The sequence below is a fragment of the Cervus elaphus genome, chromosome X, assembly GCF_910594005.1.
Source record: "Cervus elaphus chromosome X, mCerEla1.1, whole genome shotgun sequence".
Classification (NCBI taxonomy): domain Eukaryota; kingdom Metazoa; phylum Chordata; class Mammalia; order Artiodactyla; family Cervidae; genus Cervus; species Cervus elaphus.
This window is the reverse complement of record NC_057848.1, coordinates 149565900-149581671: the sequence shown is the minus strand read 5'-3', so window position 1 is coordinate 149581671 and position 15772 is coordinate 149565900. Positions and strand designations below refer to the sequence as shown.

Below are 15772 nucleotides of genomic sequence, written 5' to 3'. Positions count from 1 at the left end.
AACCCTCTTACACTGTTGGTGGGAATGCAAACTAGTACAGCCACTATGGAGAACAGTGTGGAGATTCCTTAAAAAAACTGGAAATGGAGCTGTCATATGACACAGCAATCCAACTGCTAGGCATACACACCGAGGAAACCAGATCTGAAAGAGACACGTGTACCCCCATGTTCATCACAGCACTATTAACAATAGCCAGGACATGGAAGCAACTAGATGTCCATCAGCAGACGAATGGATAAGAAAGCAGTGGTACATATACACAATGAAATATTACTCAACCATTAAAAAGAATACACTTGAATCAGTTCTAATGAGGTGGATGAAACTGGAGCCTATTATACAGAGTGAAGCAAGTCATAAAGGAAAACACCAATACAGTATACTAACACATATATATGGAATTTAGAAAGATGGTAATGATAACTCTATATGCGAGACAGCAAAAGAGACACAGTTGTATAGAACAGTTTTTTGGACTCTGTGGGAGAAGGCGAGGGTGGGATGATTTGAGAGAATAGCACTGAAACATGTATATTATCATAGGTGAAACAGACCTCCAGTCCAGGTTTGTTGCATGAGACAGGGTGCTCAGGGCTGGTGTACTGGGATGACCCTGAGGGATGGGATGGGGAGGGATGTGGGAGGGGGGCTCAGGATGGAGATCATATGTACACCCATGGCTGATTCAGGTCAGTGTATGGCAAAACCACTACAATATTGTAAAGTAAGTAGCCTCCAATTAAAATAAATACATTTTTTTTTTAAAAAGCAAAAGCACAAAACTAAATAATCCCTGATGGACAATAAATCTCCATTGAACTTGACCCTATGAGTGCCCAGGTGGGGGATTACTCTGAAGCTGACACAGGTGTGCAGACTAAAAGGGAAGCAGACAACAGGATCAGCTGGAAAATTTAAACTTGAGCCCTGGATTCTTCCACTGTGCCCTGGGACCATGAATCACCACTGCTTCACTGAAGGAATCTGAGGCAGCATCTCAGAGCCCCCAAGCCAGGAACATGGGCACCAAAGTTTGGGTTAGATGTGGCAGTATGGCCCAGAGGTCATGAAATAACCAGCACTAATTTTGTTAGTGTATGATAACAGGCCTTTTTATATAATCGCCTTAATAGACTGTCACACATGGACTAAAAGAGAAAAGCTTGCATCACAGTAATTGTACAAAGACAGAAATTCATCTCAGAACTTTTGAGAAATGACCCTGCAGTCTACTAAGAGCCCACTGTGAGAACTGTCAGGCTAAGGATCCCCTTCACTTACTCTTCTGGGATTGTGCCGGGCATGGTTAGGGACTGCAATGGATTTATACCAGAAAAGGAAGGATTTCCAGGCCCCACCTGCAGTCAATATGAAGATCCTGAGTGAAATGTGAGGGGTTCCACACCACAGAAGACAGTCTCCCATCCTTCTCTCTCAGCTCATCTTAACTGCAAGAGCCATTTCCAGGCAGCCTCAGGCAGAAGTGTCCAGAGATGTACGTGCACTTCTCACCAGGAGTCTTGGGACTTGACCTCTTCGATGTGAGGCCTTGTCCTCAGGTCAGCAGATGGGACGTAGTCCAGCACCTACAAGGGTCAAGGGAAGACACGGAGAGGGGACAGAGTGTGACTCAGCACAGAAGAGGGGCCGAGAGTGTCCTCACTGTCAGTATCAGGGGCTCCTGGAAGGCTGTTAGGCTCAGCTCCCGAACACTTCTTGCTGGGGTTTGGGTGGAAACTTGAGCCTGGGAAGGAGACCCATAGACTCATTTCAACACAGGGTCGTCACAGGATCTGCTAAGATTCAAGGAAAGGTCCACATGTCAGTCTTGCAGGTAGCTCCCCCAGAACCCTGCCCACCCTGGCCCCACCTCTGCTGTCTTCCTGGAACACAGAAGCTCATGACAGGAAGTGAGTGCCTCCTACACACACTGGGGGTGAGATGCCATCTTTAAGAGCTGCTGCGATCTTTGAGAACTGAAATGTAGGGTGCCCAGAGGGAGGAGACCCAGGTCTCACCAGGTGTCAAAGTGTGAGGTGATGTGAGTTACAAGTGAGAGGACACAAGTCTGGCACAACCAAGCCCTTTCCTTCTGAAGAAGGGGCCACACGACCCGTGGCCACCCCGCCTCTGCTCTCACCCAGAAAATCCAGACCTGCATCTTAAGACCCAAGTAAATCCACTTAACCTACGTGGTTTCCAAGAGGAAGGCTTCGGTCTGGGGCTGGTGGACTCCAGTTCTGCTCAGTAGAGGGAAAGCTCCTGACTCTGTGGAGTGAAGGAAGGAAACTCAGGGGGACTTAGGGTCTCCACACCCCAGAACAGAGGCCAAGCCTGACCCACACCCACTGCAACTTGACTGGGGAACATCTGGGCAGCATCCGGACAGCTCTAAAGGCTGAGGGGCTCCCTCACTGCAATCTCGGATGCGGGACACTCAGGGAGGAGGGGATCTCAGTCCTAGGGGCTGGCAGCTGCTCAGTAGAGGGAGGACATCAGGGCTTGGGAGAAGCCAGGGTGAGGACCATCCTCCCCAACACACGGGCGAATCAGGACCCTCCCCTGTGGTCAGCACTTCCTCCTGGCCAAAGTTGGGGAAGGTGGGCGGCAGTCTGAGAAGGGAGGTTAGAGCTTGGTTGTGATGGGGCAGCCACCAGGCAGCAGAAGGGAGGGTCCTGGACCCTTCAGTGGAGGACTGATCACTCCTTCCTCCATTTCTCTGGGGTGACAGGGAAGGTGGCAGTATCTACTTCAGAGTAAGAGAGGGAATAGGGTGGGTGTGGTGGAGGGGGATCGGATACCAGGGAGTCTTGCCCCAATTTTCATCCTGACTCTGAATGTGAACTGTGACAAGTTGCCTCCCCTGCCAGTCCCCACAGGCCCCACTCTTAATGCCGAGGCAGGGCTGTCTGGCTTGCCCCATGGCTCACTCACTTCTTCCTCAGGGGTCTTAGGGGACAGGCTCAACAGGAGAACAGGAGCCCTGTGGGTCCTAGAGCACTGGCCTCAAGGACCCCTCAGAGGCAACCTTGGTTCAAGCCGCGGAGGCCTCTCCCCAGTGAAGATGCTCACAGCATTTCCTTGTCCCTCCTCCAGGTGCCCTCCTTAGCTGCCCTCCAGCCCGCACGCCCGCCTGTGGTCCCTGACCTGTGTCATTATGCCTCAGAAGCATAAGAACAAGTACCATGCCCACAGGAAACGCCACCAGGTCTGGGGGGACACTCAGGAGCCCCAGGCCAGTGCTGCTGCAGCCCCACAAGAGGAGTGCCCCTCCTCCCCCTCTTTTGTCCTTCAGGGTTCTCCCCCGAGTTCCCCTGCTGCTGGCAATCTCCAGGAGCTACAGGAAGCCATGGCCCCTAGCTCTCCTGATGCACAGTCTTCCTGTGCAGGATCTGATGAAGGTGCCCTGGGCCCAGAGGAGGAAAGTGCAGGTGCTTCCCAGGCAGCCCTGGCCACTCAGAGCACTCGCAAAGATCCTCTGACCAGGAAAGCCAGCATGCTGGTGGAGTTCCTGCTGGAGAAGTACACCAAGAAGGAGCCCATCAGGCAGAACGCCCTTTTGAAAGTCGTCAGCAGGAAGTACAGGCCAGCACTTGCCTGAGATCCTCAGGAGAGCCAGTGAGTGCATGGAGGTGGTATTTGGCCTGGAGCTGAAGGAAGTCGACTGCAGCAGGAACATCTATGCCCTCATCAACAAGTTCAGTGTTGGAGGTGACAAAGGTCTGAGTGATGGGGGGTGCTGCCCAAGTCCAGTCTCCTTATGGCACTCTTGGGGGTCACCTTCATGAAGGGTAACAGGACCATGGAGGAGGAGGTCTGGGAATTCCTCAGTGTCTTGGGGGTCTGTGCTGGGAGGAGGCACTGGATCTTTGGGGAGCCCAGAAGGCTCATCACCAAAGATCTGGTGCAGAAGGAGTACCTGAACTACCACGAGGTACTCAATAGTGATCTTCCACACTAGGGGTTCCTGCGGGGCCCGAGAGCTTATGCTGAGACCAGTAAGACAAAAGTGCTAGAAGTTCTGGCCAAGATCCAGGATACGGTCCTGAGTTCCTTCCCAGACTTCTATCCGGAGATCTGAGAGATCTGAGAGATCAGTTGGAGAGAGCAGGGCTGAGAGGCGCGGCCAGGACTCCAACCATGGCGAGGCCAGTGCCCCTTCCAGGGCCAAGTCCTGCAGCTCCTCCCACATCTAGGGAGGCGGGCAGGGCACTTTGTTCCCTTTGTGTTGGAAGACAGCAGTCAAGCTGATAAATACTGCAAAGTAGTATGGGTGGAGGGAACAAAATCCATATGTTCTTACACTTTTAAGTAGTAAAGGAGTTTAGGTGCAGTTTTAACAAAATACATATGTCTTTCTTTTTCCATATGAATAATACCTAGTCAAAAACAGATGATGTAGGTACGTAGGTAGAGAGAGGTATTTTATATTTTGCAATGTTATTACTCTTCATAAGGTTTATTTTGCTAGAAAATAAATGCTTGAATTATATAAATTCCATTTTTTGATGTTTAAAATTTTTGAAAGTCACAGTTTTGGTGATATTTTCCTTCAAAACCTAAGTTTATTAATGTCAAAATCTAAATCTATTAATTATTATTTCCTGTTTATTTTTGTTTAGCTTTAAAATTAGGAGTTTGTTGTTTGTAAAAAAGTTGAAAAGATTTCAATATTTTTCTTTTGCTCCAGAACAAGGTAACATAGTATTGGAATAGAATTTTACTTGGAAATATGTAAGATTCCTAGAGAAAAATATTTGGAATCACAAAACCTTGAAACAAAAGTAAAGGCTGGTTAATTCTTACTTTTCCTTCTTATCTATCCTCTCTCCTTATAAAAGTGCATAATATGTACTTAGATTTGCTTAGCTTATTCAAACCGTATGCCACTTAAATCATAATAAAATTGAGTTTTTCCTCATTACTTCCTTCTCTCAAATTAATTGACCATCTTCTATTTAGAATGCTTTCTTATAGTACTGGGTTCGTAAGAAAATGAAGACCAAACCACTGCCCATAGGATTTTGAGAGTCTAGCAGCAAATGAGAGTCTATCATTTAAGGAAGATGGTGAGATAATTCTAAGGAATAAATAAATTACAATTAATAGGGGGTAGGTGTGGAAACAGAGGTTCTAACTGAGAGCAACCAACTATAAGTTACCTGATTAAGGCAGCACTGGGTCTTGGGAAACTTCTGGTTCCTTGGTGGGAGGTAATTTTCAGTCCAGATACATGGTGGGCTAGATGAAGCTGTGGGACTGATGTCACACCCTCACATGATGGTTCTCAGAGGTGAGGCTAAACCTGGAATGGAAACCATATATTCACAATTATTTTGGGATGTCAGGAGACCAGAGAATCTCCACTAAGGGAAAGGGGCCCTGTGCACTTGACCCATGGCAAGTGAACACTCAAACTAGGTATTTTTATCATAAGTTATCCAGAGAGTTTCTGAGAAATAAGGGTGATGATACCCATTGAACTGAGATGTGAACTGGACTCTCACTTTTTGTGATATGGGAGCACCAGAGCTTGCTCTGTTAAAAGAGCAGTTTAATTAGGTTATGTTGAGTGTAATTTGGCAAACTTTCAGGGAGGGCTCAATTGTTAGTGGCAATGGTTATTAAATTAGGGGTGGTTTGGATAAAAGGGACCTGAGAGGGAAATTGCTGGTCCTTGAGACAAATGAACTTGTACTTGCATCCATGTGGAGAAGATAACTTCACATCCATATTAAAACAGAAGCTCTAATAGGGGAAAAATGGCTTAGTTTTACTTGCTTGGGAGTGTTGGTGCCGATGTGGATTTGATTATTGTTTGAGGTTGCATATTCTCTAATATAGACTGGAAATAAAATTATGTGATGGACGTTTGCTATCATTTGGGGTAAAAATCATCTTCGTAATTACTGCCATTCATTGAAAGTACCAAAGTTTGTCTCATACTGTGCCAGGTGATTTACATACATCACACGTGTCTGTGGTCCTACACTATAGACTTTTTCAAACACAATTTGCAGATAAAGAAGCTTGAATAAAGAAGCTCAAATTCAAAGTTCATAAATGACAGGAAGTGGACTGAACCCCGGCACTGAATTCTTCTAGAGCCCATACCATGCCACTCTAGGATGAGGCCAACCTTGGGTCACTTCCTCTTTCTGATCACTAGTCCAAAATGCATTTCATGTGCTAAATAGCAGAACTTCATACCCAAAACATGGTTTTGGAATAAAGAACCCCAAAAATAAGTAACAAAAATATGAAAATAAAAGTGAAGTATGAATAAAGAAGTAGATAGCATTCAGTGACAATTTATCTACAAAGGAAATGTTAGTAAACTGCACAAGATCAGGGGCTCACAAAATCATTTAATTCAGCCCCTTCCTTTTAGAGAGTTAATCTGTTAGAATGGAGGTTCTATAAGAGGCTATGTCTGGTCAGTGAAGAGAAGAAAGAGATCAGCGTGTTTTCTCTGATAGCACACCACCTATGCTGGGGCCACTCTCAGACTACAGTTTCCCCATCACTCCTGGGACTCAACTCATTCTCCATGAGATTTGTTGCAGGCAGACTAAGGCTTTTCAAAGATTTGGCATTTCCCAAGAAGTCTTTCATAGAAGAGACAGGAGTCAAGGTGAAGACTGACGACTGAGGACTGAGGAGACAAAACCATATCATAACTGATGTCACAGAGACTGGCCTGTGTCTGCTCTCAGAAGGCCAAGACAGGGCTGCCCGGCTGAGCATCCCCTCATTTCTTTTCAGGGCTTGCAAGGACATGATCTTTGGTCTACATGGGTCACCTTAGGGTGAAAGAAAGAGGAAATCCAGAGTCCCCCAGGAGTCAAGGTGAGGAACTCTGAGCCTCAGAAGACAAAGGACAGGTATGGACAGATGAGGAGAATCTTACTTCCTCCTAGGGGTCTCACAGTGGTGCTTGCCCTACTATAACGGGTGGGCCTACAGGCAAGGGAGGGTAGAATTTCAGGCCATGACAGAGGTCAAAGCAAGGACTGAGGGATCATCTACCAATAAAAAGAAGTGATAATGAATCCAGCCCTGCTCCTTTTTATAGCACTTGAAGAACCAGGGCAGAGCTAAGAAGCTGAAGTTCCACAAACATTTATATTAGTTCTATAGGAGGTGATATCCTTAGTTTGAAGGTGCAGATACCATTCCAAGGAAGGGGTGGGGACACCAGGCCCTATGTGGAGCCAAATGAAGGACTCTTAATGAGTGTTGAGGACTCCAGAGGTCAGGACCGAAAACTTCCTACTGAGCACTCAGAACTGGGTTATAAGTACTGACTGAGGACCCCTTCACCTCTTTCTCAGAAATCCCAGGGAGATTTGTGATGCCAACTACAGAACAGCAGAGAGAATGGGTCCTATGACCTGCCACCAGTTGGGTGATGGTCTTGAATGTGAAGAAAGAGACTTCTAAATGTAAGAGACTACCAGCTCCTTCTGTCACCCCAGCATGCCTAAGGTAGGAATAGCAGGATGCAGCCTAAAGATCACTCTAATTTCCTTTAACATGGGTCCCAAAGCACAGGCTGATTAGAAGAACAGGAACCCTGTGGGCTTTCAGAACAATGCCCTTAAGAAACCACAAATGTAGCCTTCCTTATAACCAAGGTGGTATTTCCCTGCTGCGGCTGCACACTCAACCTTCGTCATCCTGCGGGTGCTTATCACCTGCCCTTCTACTCACACTACTAATCACTGTCCCCCAGCACAGTCATCATGCCTTGGCATCAGAATTGTAAGCTCCACATCTGTGAGAAATGCCACCAGACCTGAGATGAGCCCCAGAGTCACAAGAGAGTTCATGCTGCAGTAATGGAAGAGCTTCCCTCTACCTCTTTTCTCTTAGAAGATAATTCACAGAGCTCATCAGCTACTGGGTCAAATAGCACTTCCCAGGGGTCTTCAAAAGCCCCATCTACTACCAACACTTTTTCAAGCACTTCTGATACAAGATCTGATGAAGAAGATACCAGTCAAGATGAGGAATATTCATGTTCCTCCAATGTCTCATCTTCTACTGAGACCACCTACAGTGATATTCTAAACAGCATGGTGAGTTTGTTGGAGCAGCTCCTTCTGTACAAGTATAAAATGAAGCAGCCCATTATGAAGGAAGACATGCTGAAGATTATCCACCCAAGATACCATGACCGATTTGCCGAGATTCTCAAGAGAGCTTCTGAACACATCGAGGCTGTCTTTGCAGTTGACTTGAAGGAAGTTGACTCAACCATCCACTCCTATGACCCTGTCAGCAAACTGAAACTCCCCAACAATGGGACAGTGTGGGATGGTAGGGGCTAGCCTAAGACGGGTCTCTTGATGACAGTCCTGGGTGTGATCTTTGTGAAGGGCAACTGTGCCGCTGAGGAAGACATCTGGAGGTTCTTGAATATGATTCGAGTATATGCTGGGAGAAAACACTTCATCTATGGAGAGCCCAGGAAGCTCATTACCAAAGACTTAGTGACAATGAAGTACCTGGAGTACCGCCAGGTTGCCAACAGTGATTCTCCACGTTACGAGTTCCTGTGGGGCCCAAGAGCCCATGCTGAAACCAGCAAAATGAAAGTCTTGGAATTTTTGGCAAAAGTCAATGATATGGTTCCCAGGGCCTTCTCATCACAATATGAAGAAGCTTTGCGAGATGAGGAGGAGAGAGCTCGAGCCACAGCCAGGCCTGGTACGACTGTCACTTCCAGGCACGTTCCATGGCCACGTCCAACAACTTCTCCCACCTCTACTAAAGACCAAGACTTTTAAAAAATCATCCAGATAAGAACATTTGACATCAAAATAGGGACTTTTGTTGAAATGGGAAGCAATCCCACAATAAAATTGCTGGGAGAATGGAATGAAAAAATAAAATGAAAAAAATTTCAAAACATGATCAACTTTGATTTTTCTCCATCTTTTTTGTCTTCTGTTTTGTAAAATTAAATAATTTATACCTCAATATGCTTATTAAAGTATGCAGGAGGTATTAAATCTTAACAAATTAGACCTCTTACTGTCTTCATTTATTTTTTGAGCATCTGCTCTTTGAAAGGCTCTATGCTAGTTCTGGTGAGGCTGAGATCAAGATCTTGCCTATGCCCACACAACTTTAGAAACAAGGAGCTGCAATCATATAAGGAAGATGTTGAGATAGCCTTTATGAATGACAGGAAAGTAAAAAGACTATCCAGGAAGAAATCTCTACCTGGGGCAATGTACTGATTTGTTAGGTTTTCCACAACAAAATCCCAAAGAATGGATGGCTGAAACAACTGAAATTTATTTCTCAGACTTCTAGAGGCTGCAAGTCCAAGATGAGGGCTGGTTTACCCTGAGGCCTCTCCCCTTGGCGGCCATGTGGCCGCCCTCTTCACTTGGCATTCCTGTTGAGTGCATATATCCCTGGTGCCTCCTTTTGTGTCCCAATCTCTTCTTGTGTCACACTGGGTTATGGCCCACCCTAATGACTTCATTTTAACTCAACCATCTCTTTAAAGACCTTATCTCTAACTATAATTGCATTCTGAAGTACTCTGAGTTATGCCTTCAATATGCATTTTTGGAGGGGACACAATTTGGCCCCTAACATACAGAAATCTAAGGTGTCTCTGCTCTTATCTCAATGCAGGAGATTCCAGTGCACAGACTAGTATTCTACACACATCGTCTCCAGGGAGTTTCTGAGATATAAGGGTGAACTTGCTTGAGGTGTGTAGGGAAGGAGGAAATTCCTCCCTTTACCCCTTTTGAATTCTTGTGGTTAGACTACTAATAAAGTTGACACAAGACAGGGTAACAGGAGAAAAAGAGACAAATTGTAATTCATGTACACAGAAGTGTCATATAAATGGGACCTAAAAAGTGGGCAAAACAGGCATCTTATTTTTTAGACAGTGAAATGATTTGTGAGGAATGGACAGGACAAATAAACTTAGGTTTTGGGTACTCAATTAGTAAGGAATCTAAACAGAATCTATACTCAGGGTAATAAATTAAAGACTTAATAAGGTTTGTGTATACTGGCTTCTCTGCTTGAACTCCCTATTTTTGGTTCAAATGGTGTCCTTCTGCCTCCAAATGCAAGCAGTGCATCCTTCATATGAGAGATTTATTTCCTGCTTTCAGTGAAACAGAAATGGTGGGGGGCGGAATGTCCCTCCTCTGTTGGCTGTTTGTTAAGTAACTTGAATTCAAAATAGTCAATATGCCATTGTGGTATATTTGGGGGCAGCCCACCCTAAGCCTTAACAGTTCCCTCCTCTGAAACTTGCCTGCAAGTTTCACATATTAAAAGTTGAACTGGTCACTGTGGAGAGAGAGAATGGGTTAATGGAGTCCTCCATTTCATAGCAGCAGTTGCATAATTCTGAGAACAGTTCATTTAAAGAGTGATATCTCATTTCAATAGGCGGTGATGCAGATGGGTTTCCAAAGCTAGGTCTATGGTGCAAGCAGTATCAGGTAGTTATTAATAAGAGGCATTTCTATGGAAACAAAAGAAAAACAGATGTTAATGATTGGAACTGGTTATAAACCAGTTTCTGAAGCCAGGGGGTAGTCAGTAAAGATTTCTAGGTGTCAGGGTTGAAGCATCTATTGCAGTTTGAAATGTCTCTATCACAGTTAGCAATATCTCTGGGTGTTCAGGGTAACTTTCTGAGTGGCTCGTACAGCAACAGGCATGAAGACTGCTTAAACATGAGCTGTTGTGGCAGTTTCTCTGATCTTTGTATCAAGTCATCTAGCTTCAATTTGCAGGTCTTCAGGAAAAGGGCAATTTTAGTTCTCAGTGATTCAAGTCAAAACAATGGGAGAATGAGCGGATCAAGATGGCAGAGGAATAGTGCATGGAGCTCTTCTGCCCACGGATGCATCAAAAGGATGGAAGGAAATTGGAAATTTTAGTTAAGAGAGTTGCAGCTAGATACTGGAGGAAACTAGAAAACTTCAGGATTTAACCCAGTTTACAGGTAAGTAACAAAACTTCAAGGAAAAGTAATACCACTAGTATCTAATATCCAAAAGTGTTTAGTACACTTTCTATTGAAACATTTTTTCTAACATCTCCCTCATTTCTACCAAAGACAGCAAAACTAAGACCTAATTTGTTTGCAAAATAAGTCTAAATTCAATAAACTTGGCTTGATTATTTATGTAAGTATAGCAAGAATAATGATTTTCCATATAGGGATTTGCCATATTCATTAATCTCCATGTTATTAATTTTTATTTTGCTTAAACCCAGTTTTTATTGGTTCTGTGAAACTTCCCTGAAGATTGTGGGTGAAAGGGACAATGATAATTTCAAAAAGCTAAGGTTTTGGTTAACGCTCATATAATTTGCCCTGGGTAATTTGTAACTTGATCATACTTGATGACCAAAGTGGAAAACACATTTTATAACAGTTTTTTTTTTGCCTGTGTAAGGGAATCAGCCTTGCAGCCAGGGACTGCTTCAACTTATTCAGAAAATATATGAACAACACGAAGAATATCTTGATGACTCATCAGTTCAGTTCAGTCACTCAGTCGTATCCAACTCTTTGCAACTCCATGGACTGCAGCACACCAGGCTTCCCTGTCCATCACCAACTCCCAGAACTTGCTCAAACTCATGTCCATCGAGTAGGTGATGCCATTCTGGCATCTCATCCTCTGTCTTCCCCGTCTCCTTGGCCTTCAGTCTTGCCCAGTATCAGGGTCTTTTCAAATGAGTCAGCTCTTCACATCATGTGGTCAAAGTATTGGAGCCTCAGCTTCAGTATCAGTCCTTCCAATGAATGTTGAGGACTGATTTCCTTTAGGATTGGCTGGTGGGACCTCCTTGCAGTCCAAGGGACTCTGTGACACCACAGTTCAAAAGCATCAATTCTTTAGCAGTCAGCTTTCATTATAGTCCAACTCTCATATCCATACAAGACTACTGGAAAAACCATAGCTTTGATTAGATGCACTTTGACAGCAAACTAATGTCCCTGCTTTTAAATATGCTGTCTAGGTTGGTCATAGCTTTTCTTCCAAGGAGCAAGTGTCTTTTAATTTCATGGCTGCAGCCACCACCTGCACTGATTTTGTCAGTTCAGTTCAGTTTAGTCACTCAGTCATGTCTGACTCTTTGTGACCCCATGGACTGCAGCACACCAGGCTTTCTTGTCCATCATCAACTCCCAGAGCTTACTCAAACTCATTTCCACTGAGTTGATGATGCCATCCAACCATCTCATCCACTGTTTTCCCCTTCTCCTCCTGCCTTCAATCTTTTCCAGCATCAGGGTCTTTTCCAATGAATCAGTTCTTCACATCAGGTGCCCAAAGGATTGGAGTTTCAGCTTCAGCATCAGTCCTCCCAATGAATATTTAGGACTGATTTCCTTTAGGAATGACTTGTTTAATCTCCTTGCAATCTAAGGGATTCTCAAGAGTCTTCTCCAACACCACAGTTCAAAAGCATCAATTCTTCAATGCTCAGCTTTCTTTATAGTCCAACTCTCACATCCATACATGACTACTGGAAAAACCATAGCTTTGACTAGATGGACTTTGTTGGCAAAGTAATGTCTCTGCTTTTTAATATGCTATCTAGGTTGATCATAGCTTTTCTTCCAAGGAGCAAGTGTCTTTTAATTTCATGGCTGCAGTCACCATCTGCAGTGATTTTGGAGCCCAAGAAAATAAAGTCTCTCACTGTTTCTATTGTTTCCCCATCTATTTGTCATGAAATGATGGGACCGGATACCATGAACTTAGTTTTTTTAAATGTTGAGTTTTAAGCCAACTTTTTCAGCCTCCTCTTTCACTTTCATCAAGAGGCTCTTTAGAGACATGTGTGCGCCAATGTTCATCGCAGCACTGTTTATAATAGCCAGGACATGGAAGCAACCTAGATGCCCATCAGCAGACGAATGGATAAGAAAGCTATGGTACATATACACAATGAAATGTTACTCAGACATTAAAAAGAATACATTTGAATCAGTTCTAATGAGATGGATAAAACTGGAGCCCATTATACAGAGTGAAGTAAGCCAGAAAGATAAACACCAATACAGTATACTAACGCATATATATGGAATTCAGAAAGATGGTAACGATAACCCTATATGCAAGACAGAAAAAGAGATACAGATGTATAGAACAGACTTTTGGACTCTATGGGAGAAGGCGAGGTTGGGATGATCTGAGAGAACAGCATCGAAACATGTATATTATCAAGTGTGAAACAGATCGCCAGTCCAGGTTGGATGCTCGGGGCTGGTGCACTGGGATGACCCAGAGGGATGGGTTGGGGAGGGAGGTGGGAGGGGGGTTCAGGATCAGGAACACATGTAAATCCATGGCTGATTCATGTCAATGTATGACAAAAACCACTACAATATTGTAAAGTAATTAGCCTCCAACTAATAAAAATAAATGAAAAAAAATACTTTCAACATGAAAAAAAATAGAGCTCTTTTACAAATATGATTTTGGCAACATATTCTGGAGGTAGAAAGATACCATATTTATAATGTATACATACAGACATACAGACAATTAGCTCAAAGTTTTCATTTTAAAACTTTAGTCATGAATCGGGTACAGTACAGTACGAAACTCACTAGTTTATAAATAGCAACTGGAATTAATTAAGTATACTCATTCAGATGGCTAAAGTCTTTTTGTTTGTGGAGAAGACTTTTAAGATCAGTATTTTTCCTTGACAAGCAATTTTAAAGAGACTGTTTAGGCAAGAGGGTGTTTTTAGCAGTTTGTGCTTAAAGAGGTCCCTTTCTTTCTTTTTTTAAACTCTACAGGCTAAGCTAACACAAACTCATTCTCAGGTGCTGTGACCTGTGTTAACATTTGAAATACATGATAGAATTTATAACTTCAGGGGGCAGAGAAAGAAAATATGAGTTTTCTCCTAGGAGTTTTGGAGCATATTTGTCTACTATCATAAGTATTTGAGTAATTACTATTAATTTTTTTCTTAAGTAAAGGAAAATTTTACTCTAATACCCTGATATAATATCTACAAGCATTTTAGGAGGGATGGGCAAAGCCTTGAGACTTGTCAAGTTAGGTGTGTTTTGACTTGCTTCTAGAATTGTATTTCTGATTTTATATTTGCAAGACAAAGACAGTTGTTTCTGTTAGTCCTTGGCTCCAGCTGATTTGTTCTGAGATTATGTGTAGGAGGTCCTGAAAAGTTACTGGAAACAGGGTTATTTTTAAGAAGGAGAATTTTGTTGGATTTTTGTTTAAGTTCTTTCATCATAATAAAGAATTTCTTAAGGGCAGTCATTATAATTTTTTTTCCTTTCAATTTGATCCTCACGTAAGTATCAATATGACAGATGTTTATGATGACAGCTCCTACAAAATGTTTTCCTTTTAAACATAGCCAATTTAAAGGACCTATCATCTGGCCATTGGCAAGTAGGCTCTTATATTAATTTCAAACAGCAACTCAAACCAATAAGTTTTTTTTTTTATTGCTTAACCAACGATGCAAGAAACATATTACAAGAGACTATTTACCCCTCACAAGAACTCACAAGAAAGTTCATTCCCAGAGTTAGTCAAAAAAGTAAAAGCCCTTTGTTGCTACAGATGGTATGAATGATGTGAAAACAAGCTCTCTAGAGTCCCACAAAATGTGGGGTACTCCAGCCATAAGCTCACTAACTCATGACACCAGGCAGGCACTACTGGCATGAGGCTTTCCAGTGCTAACAAGAAACACAAGTTGAGATGACAAATGCCCCTTATGGACCAGGACCCCTTATGACAAATCCCCGAGAGCTGGCCCAACCAGACAAAGGGAGTGCTGCTGGAGACTTCATGTCTTGGAACTCCAGTTCATTCAACAAGCCACCAGATATACCCCAGTAAATGTACCTCCTGGATGGCAGAGATCAGAGAGAATATTCTCACTGGACAAAATGATGAGCTCTCAAGATATAAAAGAAGATGGAAGGTAAAATCTCATCCGGTTTTTACTTACAGGAACCACAGCAAAGTCTGTCTAAATAGACGCAGGTCTGGTGAGAATTGCTAACTCACCACTCTGTGAGGATGGCTTGAACAGCAGGCTTATAGGGCCTATGCCTGCTGTACTGCCCTATGGTTCTTTCTCCTTATGACAAATGACACAACAGACAAAGTAAAACAGTGACCATGTTTGAGAAGAAAAGAATCCCTAAGTTTCCCTAAGTCCAAGGAACTAGCTACACAAATATTTCCTGCTAATCGAAATTTAGAGAGAAAAAAAGGGACTCTGACTACTTTCCTTCACATCAGACCTTGAAGGTAGAGATCTGGGAGACTGACATGATAAGACATCTTACCTTCTGTGGCCTTTGTCAGATGTCCCAGAATCTCTCAGTAGCAGCAGTCTCAGGATGAGAAACCTCCTGGCTGGCTTGCCAACTGTCAGGGAGGGAGAAATTTATGCCTCTATGCCTCTTGGGTTCCTGTGATTGGACTAATAAGAAAATTGATACAGACAGATTAACAGGAAAAGAAGAAACAAATTGTAATTCATGTGCACGAGGGTGTCCTAGAAATGTGAACTAAAGAAGTGGCCAAAGCAGGCAGCTTTTATATGTTTTAGACCTAGAAACAATACATTTTTGAGGAATGGACAGGACAAATGAACATAGGTTTTGAGTGCTCAATTAATGAAGAATCTAAACAGAATTTGAGCTTGGGGTAGCAAATTAAAGACATTTCTGTATACAGACTTCTCTGACTGAATTCTC

General features: G+C 43.3%; 1 protein-coding gene across 1 annotated transcript; it reads left to right on the top strand.

Moving 5' to 3' along the window:
- Positions 1-7844: 7844 nt before the first annotated feature.
- Positions 7845-8779, top strand: LOC122690528 (melanoma-associated antigen B5-like). Its single transcript, XM_043897463.1, is given in 2 exon segments — positions 7845-8730; positions 8733-8779. Coding segments are annotated over 2 exon segments (933 nt in total).
- Positions 8780-15772: the final 6993 nt, after the last annotated feature.